The 20,473-nt window shown below is 35.1% G+C and overlaps 1 protein-coding gene across 9 annotated transcripts in view; it reads right to left on the reverse strand.

Annotated features, from left to right (window-relative positions):
* ZNF148 (zinc finger protein 148) overlaps window positions 1-20,473 on the reverse strand; it is a 124,876-nt gene that overhangs the window by 30,540 nt on the left and 73,863 nt on the right. For all 9 annotated transcript variants that reach the window (XM_019448657.2, XM_019448652.2, XM_019448655.2 and 6 more), the window contains 3 exons: window positions 15,262-15,387; window positions 5,740-5,863; window positions 4,156-4,239 (listed from right to left, as the gene is read on the reverse strand). In XM_019448657.2, the coding sequence (XP_019304202.1) occupies window positions 4,156-4,239; window positions 5,740-5,863; window positions 15,262-15,387 (334 nt within the window). The remainder of the gene's footprint in view (window positions 1-4,155; window positions 4,240-5,739; window positions 5,864-15,261; window positions 15,388-20,473) is intronic.

Below are 20,473 nucleotides of genomic sequence, written 5' to 3' on the forward strand. Positions count from 1 at the left end.
TCACAAACTCATGACCACGATCTGAGCCAAAGTCGGACACTTGACCAACCGAGCCACCCAGGCGCCCCCAAAGCCTTAAAGAAAAAAAAAAAAGGAAAAGAAACTAATGAAAATGCTTAACTCTGAATGATTTGATTTTCAAAATCCTTTTTATTTTAGGGAGGAAGAAGATTCTATAAAAACTTCCCCACATACAAAAATGGCTCCTGACATCTTACTAATGAGATAAAAATAAATTATGAAAACTGCCATACTATAAAAATAACCATGATTTGCTAAAACAGGCAGAATATCAAGATAGGTATTCTGTGGTTTACTACTTATTGGAATTTAGAGAACTAATACAAAATTAAAATAAAATATTGAGGGGCAGCTGGGTGGTTCAGTCAGTTAAGCATCCGACTTGATTTCAGCTCAGTCATGGTATCTCAAGGTTCGTGAGATCCAGCTCTGCATCAGGCTCTGCACTACAGCATGGAGCCTGCTTGGGATTCACATTCATTCTCTCTCTCCCCCTCTCCCCCTCCCCCCCCAAAACAAATAAAATAAAATAAAATAAAATATTGAAAATTATATTAAGTTCTTTACACCTCAAACCCATACCCCCTTCTCCATGGCAGTAAGACTGCCACTTCCTTAGAGTAAAAGTGTGACAAGGTGCCTAGAGAAGAACATAACTGGATATATGTTATTTGAAAATTTAGTCTATATATGCATTTGAAAATGCAAAGGAAAAGACACCATAGATAAAATAAAAGTACATGATGACATCGTAAATCTGACAGTGACAATGAATGCTTAACTTTGGTATGTACGTGACCCTAAACAAAATGATCAATTAAGATGTTTATGTTCAATCTTGGCTTCAAGTCCACACCTTCTCTCCCATATTCCCAAACATACCATAAGCAAAGGGCCTAGAACACATTCACAAAGAAGATAGAAATCTCCCATAAATGCCAAAAATAGCAGACCCAAGAATATTTGCCCTTTTCAATGCTTTAGGCTACAGCTTTAACCAGAATTTCATGGATCAGCCTCTAGATGAAACAGTACTCCCCCTAAAAATGATATTTCATAGGTTAATCCACATTCTGGAAACATTATTAAGTGATAACCTATCCAAGCTGAGTTTTACAATTTTCTATTTGAAAAGCAAATCAAGCTTTTGGTTTTTAAAAGCCACAGATTTCTTGATTGGTGACAAAAGCAGTCAAGCAGGTAATGATTTTCAATCGTGTTGCAAATAGAGCAGAGTACAGGCTTGGAGGCTGGGAAAGCTACAGGAGTCAGTAGAATGAGGCCTAGAGGAATGAGGGAGACCGTAAGGAAAACTGAGCCTGTAGGAACTAGCAGTTCTTCTCATGACATGACCTTTGAGGATCAGTTGATAAATGACTCATTACCTTCTAGACAATTTAAAAATGGATAAAAATACACAAAATTTCTTTACTGCCATAACTACTTCGATGCATTCTTCTAAATTAAGAACCTAGAGAGAGAAAGCCTTGACATGGGCAAACTTTAGGGCACTGCCCCCCTCTCCAAAACAAAAAGCCATTTAAAACATGAAAGAAGAACAGTAAGGACAGAATAATACATGTTGGAGAACATATTTGTGGTTCTAAATATATATTCCCAGATAGGTATAGCTTACAGGTATCTCGATTACAAGACAAAAGTACCTTACTGTCTTCAGAAAGAGTCCATAAAAAGAACCAAGAAAATGAAGAAGGAAAAGCAATTCCCTTTTTGTCAGTTCCATCTGGGGGGTTGAGGTGGGGTGAACAGTGAAGCAAACTGAGTCTCTCTTCAAAAGAAACTTTTCTCTGTTAAGGAACCATAGTTACTGGTTTGCTCTGGTTGTTCCTCTCAATTTCTTATCTTTTTCTAACTGTATACTCTATAACATGAGAACCCCAGCCTTTGCTTCCGTCCTTTTTAGATATTACTAAATATCTTAGGAAGATATTTACTAAATAACTTAGGAAGGCTAAGCTGTAAGTGGCTTAGTGGCATAGCAAGAAAAACTCAAAAAAGTCCAAAGATATTGTTCTGCTTCTAGTCCCATTCTGCAGTTAAGTGATTTCACATGTATATCTGGAGTCACAGAGTTAAGTTGGAATCTTAGCTCCATCATATATTTACCAGATTATATAAATTTAGAAAAATTTCTTAACTTCTTCTGTGTGCTTCATCTTACTTCCTCAACAAAAAATGTGGACAGTAATAGCTCCTCTTTCAAGATTAATGTGAGAACTAAATGAGCTATTTAACAAAATATTTATTAGCACAATATCTGATCTTAGTAAATTATCAATAAATATTAACTACCCATTATAACCTGTTTAAATCCAAGATACCCTTCCTGGCCTAGCAGAGTTGTTTTTCCAGTGAGATTACAGAGTTGTGACCAGCACATTAAAGAAAAATTTACTAGAACAGAACAGAAAATAGCAGAGTGCAGTAACAGAAAGTACTGTTTCAAAAATCTTCTTGTCAGATACACACACACACACACACTCCCCTCTCTCCCCCCACCCCCTCTCTCTCAACTGAGCCTCCTGCAGTTTGTCTGTGTTCCCTTCCCTACATACCCTTAATAGCTAACACATCTGACTCTTGCTCAAGGGCACAACAGCATGTTGTATAAAACTCTACAACACTTCTCACACTGTGCTTGTTTATATGTATGTCTCTCCCATTAGAATATAAATTTCATGGAAACTACCTTATATTGCCTGTGTATTTCTGATACCTGAAAAATACTGAAGGCTCAGTAAATTTTTGTTGAATGAATGAGTAAATCATCAAAACCTAATAGGTATTAAGAACATACAAAATTATTTAAGCAGTTTGTCATTACCTGATCAGGTTTTATTACTGTACAGAAATATAAATTTGGCTACAAGTTGCATAAAATCAATAAAGTTGTTCTTTCTCCCAAAGTGCCTATTACACTCCCTTCCATCTGGAAGTGATGAATACATGTTTACTTAAGAAACTGAAATGGATGTTGTGCATAATGATCTCTGAAAAGTAGAACTTTAAAGTATATACATGTGCTGCACAGTTGGAAGTTTTATTTAAGGAGACCGGCCACATTCATGCTTCTTTGTTAGGGGCAAAAAGAAAGGGAAGTGATTAGGCAGAAGAAGTTGCTTCTTTTATATGACAAACTGTCCAGGATGCCCTTTCATAGGTACTACAGGTACCTTGAGAAAACATCGAAATAATAACACTGGGCAGATACTTGCTTAATTACTTAATATAGAAAAATATGAAGAACATTAGTATTTTCAATATTCATATATCACCATCATTCCCAAATCTGTTTAAATGTAAGAATCAAAGTGATACCAATTCACCAACTCTGCTTTTGTTCCATCACAAAAAAGGCAAAACACTAGAAATAAATTCTAAAGAAACACTTTTCACCATGCTTATAGACATCAAAGTCAAAAGCTAACAGTCTACTAAGTCAAGGTTATATATAAAACTTGGCTTTACATTTGTCAAAAAATAAAATAAAATAAAATAAAATAAAATAAAATAAAATAAAATAAAATAAAATAAAATAAAATAAAATAAAAGCAAATAAAATAAAAGCAAATAAACACCTGCTCTAAAATAAGACTTAACTTTTTAAGGTATGGGTTCCTTTATAAGTGATCTGAAATATTTGTTTCTAAATCATTAACAACTTAGCCCAAAAAACTGGAAGTCTCCAATTTATTAGGATTACAACTCTCTTGACACAGTAAGCTATATACATGAACTAGTAAGGGAAAAAAAGTGTGGTATCTTAGGGCTCAGGCATTTTGCTTCTTGCCACTAATTAATATGAACGATAATTACCTAACCCTAAACTTTTTAAACATCTTAGGAAAAAGCTATTTCACAAAAATCTTCTTACATCCTTTTAAATATATTTTATTATGAAATTCTATTTCAAAGTAATTTATTGGGCTTGGACATTAAAGCCAAGTCTTAACAGTTAAGATTGATTTATTGAAAGGAAAAATCTAAACTATGATATACACTCTTAAGAAACAAAACTGATGAAAAGTGGCAAGCAGTTGCTATCTGTTAAAAATTTTTCCCCATATTTAGAATGATAAACTTAATGACCGTAAGAAGGGTGGCAACACTCACCAGTATGAATCTTCTCATGTCTCTGTAGCAGGTACTTCTGTATGAAACGCATGTCACATTGACTACATTGAAATGGTTTTTCACCTTAAAATAATTTCACATCCACAAATTAGTTACTGGATAAAACACAGTTCATAGTTACTATTTCTGAGGAAAGATAAATCTTGAAAGCCCAAATTCTTTAAAATTCCAAATTATCCATAAAATATTTTTATACTATTCATTAATTTAACAGACTTTTATTTCCTCAATTTTCCCCCCACAATTAGAAAATTCACATTCTCACAATCATAGAAAGATGAGATCAAATCTGCTCTATGTCTGAAAAAAAGGAAAAGGAAAAGGAAAAGGAAAAGGGAAAGGGAAAGGGAAAGGAAAGGAAAGGAAAGGAAAGGAAAGGAAAGGAAAGGAAAGGAAGAGAGAGAAGGAAAGGAAAGGGAGAGAGAGAAGGAAAGGAAAAGGAAAAGAAGAAAGAGAGGGAAGGAGAAAACAATCAAAAAATCAGAAGACTAGAAAGAACTCTACAGGTTATCTATGCTATCTTAAACATCTCTTCTTCCTTTTTATCCAAAAGAAGATCCACCCACCTTGTTCTCTGTGGCTAACTATCACTTTATGCCCTTTCAATTATTTTCTCCAGGACTTTGGGAACTTTCAAACATCTTTTTCCTTTTTTTTTTTTTTTTTTTTAAATCTTGTCTCTTCAATCATTCCTTCTCTGCTGGAACCTTTCCTAGTAAGTATTCTTCAGGTCTGTCCTTTGCAAACAAACTTTCCAGAAATCTTGAAACACTCCAACCTTATTACTTTCTCTCATTCCTTTTCACCATTTCTTCTTAATAGAGTAGTTTACCCCATGTCTCAAATCCTCCACCACCCACTTGGGCTTTAACCCTTATACTCTGCTTTCTTAAAAGCTACTCGTGCTCTCTTTGCTATTTATTCTAACAGCTCTTCTTCAGTTCTCTATTCCTCTCTATCCTCTATGAAGGTTGTGCCATTGCTGATTATACCCTCCTTGGAACCGTCTCTTCTTTTAGTTTCTGGGATACTGTAATTTCCTAGTCCATCAAACGTACCTTACTACTCTATCTTCCCACCCCATATCCTTTAATTTAACCTACGTGTCCAGTGTGTTTCCCCAAGGATCTGTGATTAGTCTTTAGTTCTGCTCTCTATAATGTCATGTTCTTAATTATCATTTTTTAATATCTGATTCCCAAATTCATATTTCAAACTCCATCTGGATGTCTTGCAGAGAAAAATAAATGTTGATAGGCTTTTAATAATACATTCTTTAACAGTTTCTCTAACTGAAAAGAACACATTAAGCCAGATAAGTGTTTAATTATATTATATATAATTATATTATAATTATAATTAATTATGCACATTCGTGCCCATTGTTTTCTCATTTAAAGTTTTCCTGGTTTCCTTCTGATATTCTGGCCTATGAAATCTCTGATTTGAAATAAATACCTGGTTAGTTACAGTCTTAGAAATGAATGACATTTACACAAAGATGAAAATAGTAAAAATAATAATCTCTTAATGGCCATAGGCCCATTTTAATTCAAGAAATACCTGTATGAATGAACACATGTCTCTGTAAGTGATAGTTCGTTCTAAAGGCAGCATTGCAGTGCTCACAAACGTGAGATTTAGGGGTTTTCAAACCAAGTGATCCATCCTCATTTATTGTAAGGATCTAGTTAAAAACAAAAAAAGATAAAAACAAAAGAAGTCTTAAAAACATAATACTCACAAAGGTAATGCTTTTAATTTTTTTATTTGTTTTTTAAGTGTTTAATTATTTTTGAGAGACAGAGCATAAATGGGGGAGGAGCAGAGAGAAAGAGACACAGAATCCAAAGCAGGCTACAGGCTCTAGGCTCTGAGCTGTCAGCACAGAACCTGATGCAGGGCTCGAACCCACGAACTGTGAGATCAAGACCTGAGTCGGAGTCCGATGCTTAACCAACTGAGCCACCCAGGCGCCTCAAGGTAATGCCTTTTAATGCAAACAATGGTCACCAGAAATTATGACATTTTTCCCCCAAACTTGAAAAGGTTATTAGAATAATGTTATCACTAATTGTAGGAAGGTACAATGTGACTCAGAATGGTAAAAATTATTAGTAAAACCTTGGAACTTGGTTAAATAAGATCTCAGCACTCTGTCCCTTCTCCAAAGCTGATGTCTAACAGAGTCCCTAAGTGCTCTCTGCTAGGGTGAGTATAACTTTATTTTCAATTTCAAACTGTCACAAACATAGGACAAAAGTTTTATGTTTTAGATACATATGGCATAAATATCAATCAGCATAGGACTGGTTAAATAAATCATGGAAAATGAATACAATTTAATGTTATGTGGTTGTAACATAAAATGAGAAAACTCTCTATATATTTATATGGAAAAAGCTCCAGGATTTATTAAGTAAAATATTCAAGGTTTAGAATTTTGTACACAATTCTGCATATTTTTATATATAAAAAAGTACATACAAGGATATACATTTGTATATGCATAATATTTAAGAAGGGTACACATAAAACATGTATAGTAGCCTTGGTTGTGATGGCGGGAACTTGGCAGAGAGGAGATAAAGTGGGAGGGGGACTCTACACTGTTTACACTTAAACCCTTTTCTGAACTATATAAATACTACCTGTTGCATCCCCCCCCCCCCTTTTTTAAAGAAGAGAAAAAGAGCAATCTAAGTTTTCAAGTCATCCAGCATAGAATTTCGAGTCTGGTTCAGTCTAGGATGTCTAAGGTTATTTATTCTAAGACTACTAAGCTACTGTTGAGCACATTCCTAAAAACATTTATTGAATAAATAAATCAGAATGGCTATGGAGAAGGAAGATGGGTGACAAAGAAATCAACCTTATCTTCCTGGGCTTCATGAGGTTGAGAGTATTACGGGCCTGGTTTGGGCAGGGCCTGAGTGCAGCTCACCTTTGGGTTTCATGTATTCCAATTTATCAATCATTTGTTGCACATGCAACATTAAACTGACTCATCGGACACACAGCAGAGTAATAATAAATAATCTTTTTTTTTTTCATTATTGAGGAGAGAAGAAATGAGATAGCAGAATATGATGTGAAGATAACAAAGAAAACTAGTAGGAGATCAGATCAGGAGAAGCACAGCAAGCAAGAGGGAAACAATACTGGAGGTGGAGGCATATAGAGTGGGAACTATGAAACTGTGTCCCACATAGGGTACAACAATCTATGTAACATCTTAGGAAATACAAAGGCCTGTGGAAACTGATTAGGGCCTGTAAACACAGCTATGACCCTTTCTCAAACCTAGAAAACAGGAGAGGTAAGAGGGGAAAGGCTTTAATTTTTTAAAACATTTTTTTACTTTAAATTCAGGAAGACTGTACTGTATGTAAATCAATGGTAATTATCATGCAAATTACACAGGATATTTGGGTTCTGGGCAAACTGCCAATGTGGTCAACAAAGCTTCAAAGTCTTATGCACCAGAGTCATAAAGAGAAACATTTGGCACAAAAATGGAAGTGGGTGTCACAGCTTCCTGATGAGAGTCAGTGAGAAGAGAAAGCTTCATCTCTGGCCAGTTTAAAATTTTTTGACCCCTCCAAGTCACAAAATAATATGCAAGTTAACACTGGGCAAAACAAAACAAAACAAAAACAAAAACAACCCACACAAAATCTTTTAAAACAAGATTCAAAATATCTCTAACATAAAATAAATAACAAAAATATGTTAAGCACTTTATATAAAACATAACCAAAAACAAGATAGCACCAGGTATTTTTCCATATATGTTGATAACAAATACAAAGATCCAAGTGCCAAAACCCATAGCAGCTCAATAGCTTTCTGTGGCATAGCAACTGCAAGGAAAGGCTCTGTAAGGAACCAATCTGGCCCAAGTTACTTAATGTGAAACGGATGTCATCCCTGATTGTACAAAGCCCTTTTATGAAGAGTTAAGGAGTCCCAGGTCATTGTTTTCTGGCATTGGAGGTAGTGCTGCCTTTTATTAAGGTGGATTTTATGGATGAAACAGCTAACACTGACTTGTGAATAAGAAGACTGAAAAATCTAGCATATTTTTAAATTCAAAGAAAAATTCTTGGACATTTTATATTTAATTTTTTTTCTTTTTTTAGGCCAGAATAACAAACATGTTTGTATAAAAGATACTGAGTAAAATTCATCTTGCCTCAGAACTCCAGTGGCTCTTCCAATTTGTAATCTGTTTTAAATAAAACCATGTAATTTTGTTGTTTTACTCATCACTATAGCCCCAGTATCCAAAATGGTGTCTGGAACATAGTGAGACTATAAATGTCTAATGACGTGGCTACCTGCTACCCATACGAAACATCCTCACAGCTCACCACTTTATTCTTTTTAAAAATTTCTGCCAAGAGTGATGCCTTTCAATTTTTCAAAGTTACTGAACAGCGCCAGAGAGGTGGGTATGCCAAGAACAAAAGTCCCTTAGTGAAAAGAAATGGCACATTAATATACGAAAAATTTTCTTCCTTGGTATAAATGTGGCTTCTGTTCTTGTTCACAATCTTTCAAGATCTTTTCGTAGAAGGCGATCTACCAGTTAAATGTGTCTGCCTTAGAGATTAGCAGTCCCATTTGCTACTAACCCAGTACCATAAAATATTTTTGCTTTTCTTTTCCCCCTCAACATATGAACATGATTACAATCAAAGATTTTAGATTTCAAGGTGTAAGTCCTAAAATGCCTCCTATAATATCGCCACATGCTTTATCGTGCTTCCTGTCACTCCCGCTTTTGGAGAAATATGGCATATTATACAGACCAAGCAATTGGGCTTTATCATGAATAGAGAAATTAGTAAGAGTCCAAACAATACTCAACATATTTGATTTTCTTAGCTGTTTATAAATTTAAGAGATAATTTCTTAGTAAAAAATTTCAAAACTGAATGGAACTCCTCAATCCACTTTCTTAATTTCATGGTCCATTAGTAGATATAGACACCCCTCAGTGAAAAAAAGTTTTACTGTCCGAAAAGACAGACATGATTTTCTCCATTCTCTATCTGCTACGTACTATTAAAAGTATTACGGCATATTTTAAGCTAATGATTGTAAGTTTTATCATACATTGTTTTTTTTTTAATGTTTATTTTTGAAAGAGAGAGCAAGTGAGAGAGCAGGGGAAGGACAGAAAATCCCAAGCAGGCTCCATGCTGTCTACACAGAGCCTGATGCAGGGCTTGAAACCACAAAACAAATCTTGAGATCATGACTTGAGCCCTGAGCTACCCAGATGCCCCATCATACATTCTTAAATCAATGTAAACCATCTTCTACACCAACAAAAACCAAAAGACAATGTAGAGGTGATAGTTTAAGTTTCTCATCTGTTGTGAGTCAGTTCACTGCAAATGGAGGTGGAAAATGAGATCTTCTAAAATTCTCTTTATTCTGGGATGCCTGGGTGGTTCAGTTGGTTAGGCGTCCGACTTCGGCTCAGGTCATGATCTCACGTCTCATGAGTTTGAGCCCCACATCAGGCTCTGTGCTGACAGCTCGGAGCCTGGAGCCTACTTTCGACTCTGTGTGTGTCTCTCTCTGTCCCTACCTTGCTCACACTCTCTCTCAAAAATAAAACAGAACATTAAAAATAATAAATTAATTAATTAAAAAATCTCTTTATTCTTCAAATCCTATTAGAAATAAAAGAATAGTGCAATTTCAAAGACATACGACAAAATAACACAGCAATAACCACCACAACATCTTGACCATCCTGGTTATCTCTGATATCCCACCCTCACACTGTCACTTTGATTCTTCAGATTTTTACTATCTCTCCATACTAGATTTTATATATTACAAATTTCATTTTAAAATGAAAAGCTTTTCAGGCCATGTCATGGGATCAAGCCCTGTGTCAGGATTCATACTGAGTATGGAGTCTGCTTAAGATTCTCTCTTTCGGGGCGGCACCTGGGTGGCTCAGTTAAACATCCAACTTCAGCTCAGATCATGATCTCACGGTCCATGAGTTTGAGCCCCAAATTGGCATCACTGCTGTCAGCACAGAACCAGCTTTGGATCCTCTGCCCCCCCGCCCCGCCCCTTCCCTGCTCTCTCTCTCAAAAATAAGTTAACATTAAAAAAAAAAGAAAAAGATTTTCTTTCTCTAAAATAAAAAAATAAACAATAATTTAAAATGACAAGCTTCTGATAGTGCCAGAACATGAAATTCACTATCTTGTAAGCATGGTACAATAACTAATGTTCAGCATAATAACCATGAGTTTTAGAAAGAGTCATTTCTCTCAGGTTTCCTAAATACTAGGCAAAAAAAAATGTGCAATAGTTTTTAAAGAAAGGTTTACATCAAAATATTTTTTAAAGTTAGGGGGGTTTGGTTTTATGGGAAAATTATTTATCCAGAATACGGAACTCCCTGGGAAATGAGAGAAATAAAATATTAATACTTCTTTAACTAATGTTCCTCTTCATTTTTCTCTTAAATACTATTCTGTACTTCTATTCCTGGTCTTATAAGCAGTTCTTCAGCTTCAACACCACTTCTTCCACAATCAAGTTAACGCGTAGGAGAAAGTATGACAAATGCCTGGTAATATCTATTTCTCTGTCCCCTTTAATTAAGTTTTCTCAATTTTATATAATTTAAGATCTTTTTGATACCAAAATCACAAATCTTTTCTGGGAACCAATGGTTTATAATAAATTGCTGAGAAAGGATTCTCTATATTTACAATCTATGTGATTTGTGGAATATTCTATGCTTTCTGAGTTCAATATAACTTTGAATAATCAATTTCTACGCAGACCACCTAAAAAGTATTGTAACAAACATAGTTCCCTTCTTCAGCACTTGGTAAGAGATTCTGGCATATAATAGGCAACCAAATTGTTTGCTGAGAGAATGAAGAAAAAGGAGATACATTTCAGAATAAAGAAGCAATTAAAAGTACTCTGCTCTATCTCATTCAATTACTAAGACATTTGAAAAGACCTATAAAATGTATACAATACTGAATTAAGATAATATTGTTATATTTTACTGAAAAAGATTCTTAGGGGCAGCTGGGTGGCTTAGCCCATTAAGTTTCCGATCTTGATTTCAGCTCAGGTCATAATCTCAGAATTCGTGTGTTAGAGCCCCACTTTGGGCACAGCACAGAGCCTGCTTGGGATTCTGTCTCCCTCTCTATCTGCCCCAACCACCTTTGTGCTCTCCCTCTCAAAAACAAATAAATAGGGGTGCCTGGGTGGCTCAGTCAGTTAAGTATTTGACTCTTGATTTTGGCTCAGGTCATGATCTCACGGTTTCATGAGTTTAAGCCCCACGTTGGGCTCTGTGCACTGACCAGGTGGAATCTGCTTGAGATTCTCCCTCTCTCCGTGTCCCTCCCTTGCTCTCACTCACTTTCAAAATAAATGTCAAAATTTTTTTTTTAAATTAAGATTTTTAGAGTTCATTGATGTTAACTCAATAATCCTCATAAAAACTTTGTGGTGTGAAATGTTACTTCTTGATTCACATAACAAGTCAGTATCAAAGTAGTATCTCATTTGTTCAGAAACTTCTAGTATTAAGACTTGAGATTCCCAAGCTTAAACATAAATCACAATTGCCTTGGACTCTTTTAAAGTACAAATGGAAAGCCCCACAACAAGAATCCCCAGGGATGAGGCCTGGGTATTTAAACCTGGAAAAGCCAGGGCAGGGTGCCTGGGTGGCTCAGCTGGGTGAGCATCCGACTCTTGGTTTCAGCTCAGGTCATGAACTCACAGTTTGTAAATTCAAGCCCCGCAACAGGCTCTGTGCTAACAGTGTGGAGCCTGCTTAGGATCTCTCTCTCCCTCTCTCTCTACCCCTCCCCCACTGTCTCTCGAAATAAATAAATAAACTTAAGAAAAAAATTTTTTAACTGGAAAAGCCCTATAGGGGATTCTAATAACAGCCAGGAGGACACCCACTAACATGAATGTACTGAGAATGAATTAAGTTTACTAAGACTTTTCACACATTTCTAATAACTTCAGTTCTCCATAGTCCTAATCCACAACAAAACAGAAAGAGAGTCAAAGGGGCAATGGAACTAAGTATACCAATGTAAAAATGAATAGCATGTCATTAAAAAAATGAGACAATGAGCAAGTATAAGCAGTCAAAAAATACTTAAAAGTCTGCCAGCCAGGAGTTTTCAGGGTAAGGGGGAAAAAAGCCCTAATATCTCAAGTCCTCCCAAAAGGCTTCGTTAGAATACATACGAGTTTTGTAAACATTTACATCATCAACATAGACATTAGACAAGACATTATAGTTCAAATGCGTTATATTTAAAAAGAAAACACATTAAAAATTTCCACTGAAGTGGTTAAAATTAAATTAAATTTGGCATTTAAAAGGGGCAAGATTTTATTATGTAGGGAACTTACTTTCATAAAACAGCTTAATCCAGGATACTACCAAATAACTTGACCTAGCTAACATTCCTTAGTTTGACTACCCTCTTCTTCTTCAGAGATGTTGCCAAGTGCATTTTAGCAATTTTCAATTTTTAAGATGACAATGCTTTGCCATATGATAAAGGCATAGAAAGCAATTATTGCTTCAAATCCACAGCAGCTAAACATGACGTAACAATACAGTACTTCTCACTACAAAGCTTATCTTGAAAGGAGCCACAATTATAGGGATGCAGAAGCTCTAATATTTTAACTTAAAGTCTACCACATTAGTTATATTTCCTATACAAGATCCCCAATCTAATATGACACAATGGTGGCACACACTCAAAATATTCATAATAACAAAATTCAAGATCTGGGAAAGGTTTTAGGGGAAAGTGGAGTCCTCTAAGCACAACAAGTTATAGTTCTTTGAGAAACTTAAAACTGTTTTTAAGGAATTTAAAACAAACAACACTTTCACTTATAAACACAAGATAACCTTTTCTTTCTCTTCTTATAAAAAGGCAGAAACAGTTACTTTAATGAAAAATATTATGTGTAAATTTTTTAAAACAAACTTGAGAAAATGTAAAATAACACACTGGTTCTGCCTCAGACTCCAGATGCAAAAATTATTCACCTGGAGACTTCAGACCAATGTTAAAAACCATCCAAAACCATTCTCTGTTACATGTAACGTGTCAAGACAATTCTCCCCACTTGCCCTTCCTCTCTCTCTCTCAAAATAAATAAATAAACTTTATAAAAAATGTTTAAAAAAATAAAAATAAAAAATTACTGTTTTTCTTATTGTTTTTGTTATTCTCAAACCCTCATCTCCCATGTATTATTTCTGGTTATTTCACTCTCCTAAGAATTCCCTAAAAAGACCTTTCCGAAACATTTTCTTGTATGTAATATACGTAAAATAGGCCAAATCCTTTATCTAGCAAGTACATACACATATACTTACAATACATTATAAATGAGTTTATCTACAAATTAGACAAGCAAAATAGCTTAAAACCTCTAAAACTCTGATCTGTATTTACAAACACCTAGAACATATCACCAAATAAAGATTCCAAATAACATCCTACTAGAAGATAACAATCTGAGTTTTAGTCAGAATTTCAGAATACATTACACTCAATAATAGCACCAGGAAAAAAAATGGCAATGTCAAGGAGAATGTAGAACTTACACAAATCATGTTTTTTAAAAAGACTTTATTCCCCATAGAGTGGCAGTGAGCCCAAAGTAACATAATCTCTATTGCAATTTTATAAATTAATTTTTTCTCAAAACCCTGTATTGTTCTATACATGAAGAACTTGATTTATTCATTAATGTGGGGAAGAAAAGTATCATATAAATCACTGGGGAAAAAATTAGCCCCCAGAAAAGAAGGGGAAGGAAAACAGGAGGGATTTCACAAAACATGAAAACATATAAAATGCCAATAATTATGGCAGGAAAAAAGTTTAGTATGGCCAGTAATAAACCAAAATTTAAACTATAATGAGATGTCCACTTTAAGCTACGAAAAAGAAAGGTCTCACGCTTGAGAGTAAAGACAGACACACATCAGGTCCACTGTAGGTAGCAATGTAACTGGTACAACATTTCTGGAAGGAGTGATACTGTGAAGAACCCTTTTTAAAAATTCATGCCCTCTGACTCAGTAACACACAAAGATCTATACCCAAATATTTTAAGTGCGGCATGATTTAAAATGAAGGCAATGAGAACACAACTTCCAACAACACAGCAATCCCCGAATATAGTACGATGTATCAAAAGACATCTTTATAAAAACCATTAAGAACTTTAATGTAAAAATCACTTACACACTGTTAAAAAATCAGGAAATTCAATCTATTAATCTTTATATACAAAGCTGGCTCTAGCATATCACGGAGTCCAAAAATAGACAAAATATATAAATAATGATTACCTAAATCACAAATGCAAAAACAAGTAGCCATCAAAATTAGGTCATATTATAATATGACCTTATTAAAAAACCCTTCTTCACTATATGAGGGAAAACAGAATTTGAAAAGTTAACTATAAAGATATAAACATACTGCTCAAAGTTCAGATACTTCTTAGGAATACCAAAATGTCACCTATAGTCAACTATTACTGTACTGAAGAGGAAAAAGAGCAGACAATTACTACTAGTATTTACTAGGTCACTTATTTACCAATCCATCATTTACCCATCAAGTATTTATTAAGGGTCTAATATGCCTACTATTCCAGGCATGGAGTTTACATTGTAGTAGAGGTATCCCACATTTCCCTGATGAATAACTGGTTAATTTTCTTGAAATTGTAATATTAATATGAATGAGCAGCAAGGGCAGAAAAGAGAGACATGGAAAAAGAAAAGTTTGTTTTTAGAAAAAAAGATAAGGTGAAAAAAGTGGAAAAATTGAAACCAATCGCCCACCACCTCCATGCAGACATGCATCCCATTCTCCTGATACAACATTCCAACTTTACGAAGCCACGTGAAATTTTTATGTCTGCTTTATGATCCAGCTAGGTTCCTGCCCATAAGATTAACCAACAGTTTGGAATCAATAGGTTAGGGACCACCACCTTAATATATTCTCTTACTTTTGCAGGAGAACGTTGTTTCCGTTTCTTCTTTTTCTGTAAGTCTACTGGCTCTCTGATTTGTTTTTTGTCTCTCATCAGTTGCTCAGACACATCAGTAAAAGTAATTTCCTGCTTTACACTTATCTGTTAAAAAAAAAAAAAAGTCAATTTTACAAATAAACAAAAAGTCCACTGTGACAAAGCCATTGCATGGTTACTCCTTTACTAAGCCTACATATAGGTGCTTCCAAAATGATTATCTGTGTGTGTGTGTGTGTGTGTGTGTGTGTGTGTGTGTGTGTGTAAGTAAATAATGTGTTGAAGAGTTCATTAACAGGCAATACAGTAATAAGAATCAAGAGTATACAAACTGAGAAATAAACCAAGATTTTACAAAAATCTATCTGGAAGAGAATATTAAAGACATTCTGGGAAAAGATTATCAGACCACAGAATAAAGGAGAAGTCAGGACAAACTAACATCAATTTCATTCCCATATTTAAGGAAACTGATGAAGTTAATTAAAAGCACAAAAAGGGGCCTAATTCGAAAATTCAGTAAAATACTGGAGGACGAAGGGAGTGTTTAGACTTCACAGGAGGCTTTCTCTCGATATACAAAATATGAAAACAACACAAAAATCCTAAAAGATAACCCACATCAAAAGAAAGGTCAAAAAATGAAAATTTAATTATCTGTAAACTCAACACTGACAGTATCTTAGCTTAGCCTGTATTTTCCTGACCTGTACATTAAATCATCACCAAATAAAGATGTTTACAGAACTGCATATAACTTTAGGTCACTGCTATGTATAAGACAGGATACTAATTACACAACAAATAAATGCTACAAGAAACATTAAGATGTCAACATTATTCCATCTTCAGCTCTGTTTTCACAGATATGAAAAGAGGTGCTTGTTCTAAAACAAAAACGCACCAAGGTTCTTAGATCAATAATGGTAATGTCAATTCTCATCACAACTGATGATCCTCAGTCATCCATTCTTTAGTACTACATTTTCAATCTATCCTTGAAATGAAAACAGAATCTTAAAACTAAAAACCGCCCAACTCAACAGCCTCTGGAATATATTACACATCCTGACCTTTCCACCATGTAAGGACACAAGAAGTGTCCTTACAATAAATGTACAACCATTACAACAAATTGTACAACCATTACAACAAATGTACAACCATAAATGTCCAATAAATGTACAACCTGGAAGAGGGCCCCTACCCTACCAGGCTAGCACCCTGATCCTGGACTTACAGCCTCCATAATCAGGAGAAATAAACTTCTGTTCTTTATAAGCTAAAGTAAAACAACAACTCCTTAATAATAATCCAGGAAATTCAATGTACTAGTGGCTACATTTTTCAAAAAATACACTAAAAAAAATGGTGCACAAGATTATAAACATCTTACAGAGTCAGTGGAAAGTTGGAAAATATAGCTATGTAGAAAGGGTTCATGAGGAAAATGCAACATAAGCTAGGGTTCAGGCTGACAAAATAAGGAATTGGAAGCTTTCATAAATTCCTGAAGTGCAGGCAGTATGAGAATCATAAATCAAGGAGAAGCTTGGCACAAAAACAGGAGGTAAATGATCAGTTAATTCTTTCTATCAGGTTATAGAATAGTAGTAGTGAACATTCTTAGGGCTTCTTTTGGTATCATTATTTGGAACATAAAGTGGTAAAATCACCACCAACAAGTCTTTGGAATACAAACATGTTCCCACCACTGAAGTGATGTGTACTGAATATAACTAACGACTTGGGTTCGGTGTGAGACAGAAGAATGATTACAGACTATGCAACCAGTTGTTGAATGGCTCTGTCCCACTTTGCAGGGGCACGAAAAAGTAGTTCCAACATTTCTGTCCGTTTCTACACTGCAAAGAAACCATGAAAATGTAGCATGCAGCACTAAGAAACAGGAATCCTTTTTAGCCAAAGTGCCAAGTAGAGTAGAAGACAAATTCACAAATAAATCCTGTAATTAGCAGATATTCACAAACCAAAGAGTGAAAAAGATTAATAAATGTATCTAAGCCTTTCAGTTATTTCCACATATATAGAAAATGGTATTTGTACTAGCATTTTTTTTATTATAAGGAACAGTTTTAATATATGAAAGCAGACTCAAACCTAGAAGTATCAATGGATCAAAACATTGTGAATGTCAGGCACACAAGAAATTACATTTTTATTTATTTATTTTTTAAATTTTTTTTTTTTTAACATTTTTTATTTATTTTTGAGACAGAGAGAGACAGAGCATGAATGGGGGAGGGGCAGAGAGAGAGGGACACACAGAATCGGAAACAGGCTCCAGGCTCCAAGCCATCAGCCCAGAGCCCGACGCGGGGCTCGAACTCACGGACCGCGAGATCGTGACCTGAGCCGAAGTCGGACGCTCAACCGACCGAGCCACCCAGGCGCCCCAAGAAATTACATTTTTTAGAGTGCACCAACAGGCTTATTACTCATTAATGGAATAAAGTAATCTCCTCTATATATAACATAATAACACACTGAAGTATACTGATCCAGCCTAAGGTGCTGAGAAAAGATGGAGGTAACTCCAAACCATAAGGAAATGTATATGATGCTGGTAAGTCAGCTAAGAGTCAGTTGCAAAAAAATCTGAGAAAAGTTAAGTCTTCTTTGTAAGACAACCATAATCAATAAAAACATGAAACTTTCTTAAGCAAGACAAAAGAGACAATAATCATCCCTAAGTTGTCTATTCTTTCCTTGAGAACTGTCTTTACAAGAAAATCAAACTTTTAGTGTTATTTTTCATCTAAAATAAACCAAAGTATAATTAATCAGCAAATACATGATATATAAAGAGAATGGTTTGCTGGATTTTTCAGATATACTCATTAAAGCATCAAGAAAATCAACGAACTGAGAAATATGTCAGATAAAAAAACAAAATAAAAACTGGTTTCTTCCTCGTCACTTAAGCTTTACCATTCTACCTTGTCCCATGTACAACTTCATACCTGCATTTGAGACCTGAATTTCAATGCTGTCCTCACTACCAATCCAGAAATAGCATCAAACCATCAATCAGCCTAACTATCCTTCTTTCAAAAGATAGGACTAAATCCAGGCATTTCTCTACCTAAACTTGAAGCCCTCTCTAGGCCTCCCACTCTGAGACTAGGGAAGCCATCAAGCAGGACTACCCTATCTACTTCCATACTCCTATAACTTCTTCCACAACACCCTTAGAAGAGGTAGTCCTATAGTGTCATGCTTCCAACCCCTTGCCACAGCTCAAAGCTGGTTCTTTATTACTACTTCTAAAATGTATCCCTTAATTACCTTGTTTTCCTCATCTTTTGATCTTTCTCATTTCATTCTCCTAACCTTAAATATAAAGAGGTCTCTGTACACTGAAAAAATCCTTCCTTTGATTCCCATGATCACTAGTAACTCAACACCAGAATCCAGAACCACTCTTTTTCAAAACTTATTTCATTCCTGGCCCAAAAATAAACAAACGATCCTACTTACATATTTAACTATTTCATGCTCTTGTATCTTATCTTGATATCTGCAAGTAAGATATTCTTCTTCGGTATTTCTCATAATAGCTTTACTTACTCATGCAACAGCTATTAAGTGCTTGTTGTGTGCTAAACTCAGTCTAAAATAATACAACAAAAGCTTTAAATTTACTAAAATTCTAATGTGTACATAACATAATTCTAGATATTGAGAATATATTCTAAGCGTAAGGTCTCCTTCTCCATTTTTACTCCTTAAAAATGTACATGGGGAGTTTTGATGCATTATAAAAAAATAAAAAATAAAAAAACCTAGCAATTCAAGACAGCACATGTCAGGCTCAACCTAAATGAATGGTACAGGGAATAAAGGCAGGAATCAAAGGGAAAACTTAATGAGATTGGAAATAACTGCAAAAGGCTTCATGGATGAAATCAAAGACTTAATCAGAGCTGCAGGTTTATCTATGTATCCCCCTTTTATTTTTTTTCCTTCCCAACCTGCTACCCTTCCCAACTTCTTTCTTCCAGACTCAATAATGCTAATAAGTTAATATGACAAATGTGAAATTTACTAAAATAATGTTACCAGACAGAGTATACAATGAGCAAATATTTCATTTGGTTGCCCATTTTAGTCTACCCAATACCCACAGCTCCCAGGAAAGAAGGTGAGTCCCTTACTATCATTTTGGACTCTTCCTTCTCCTTATTCTCCGTATCTTACCATCCTTATCCAGCAACATCCATTTCACTCTAATTAACTTAATCAAATTTGCTACTTTAGGATATTATCATCTCCCCCATATAGTCTCCCATGAAAAAATTAATATAAAACTGTTTTCTTGTCGTATCTCTAGTGAGGAATCTATAATAGCCCCTTGTTGCCGGTGGTATCAATTATAATCTCCCCAGCTCAGCTTTCTAGATTCTAGATGATCTACTTTACAGAAAAGATGTAGGTCACTTGGCAGAAGTATCTGTCCTTACCACCCCTCCTCTCCATTTCTGGAGCCAGATGTTCAATTTTCAATTTCCTCTCTACTCTGTGCTGACTCTGTTCCTATCCATCTCCAAGACTCTACTGCTTCACTGCCTCTCTAAAATAATTTTCCTTATTCCACCAGCTGCGTTTTCTCTGCCTAAAAGCACACTTACAGTTCCCCTATAAAGTCATTTCTTGTAAACCAAAATTTTTCTAACAATTTCCTTCTTCTTATGGACAAATTTTTACAAAGAATAATCTGTGATAAGAATATTGACAAAATAGGGGCACCTGGGTGGCTCAGTCAGTTAAGCATCCGACTCTTGGTTTCAGCTCAGGTCATGATCTTGTGGTTCAAGGGTTCAAGCCCTGCATCAGGTTCCACGCTGGCAGTGTGGAGCCTGCTTGGGATTCGTTCTCTGTCCCTTACCCACTCATGTGCTCTCTCGCTCAAAAATAAATAAACTTAAAAAAAAGAAAGAATATAGGCAAAATAACTGCTCCAAAATTTAGAGAGATGATTATTCTGAGAGTAAAAGTAGTACATATCCATATAAAAAGGATGTGTTTATCACTAGAAGGGAACTGTTCCAAAGTATTGCCTAGGAAACAAATTAAATCAAGGTGACTACAAATATAACAAGTGTTTGAATGAAGGAAAATGAAATCACAATTAACTAAACTGCAAACATACTGCCTAAAGAAAGAATGT

This window comes from Panthera pardus, unplaced genomic scaffold (genome assembly GCF_024362965.1).
Source record: "Panthera pardus isolate Hobbes unplaced genomic scaffold, ASM2436296v1 HiC_scaffold_16, whole genome shotgun sequence".
Taxonomy (NCBI): domain Eukaryota; kingdom Metazoa; phylum Chordata; class Mammalia; order Carnivora; family Felidae; genus Panthera; species Panthera pardus.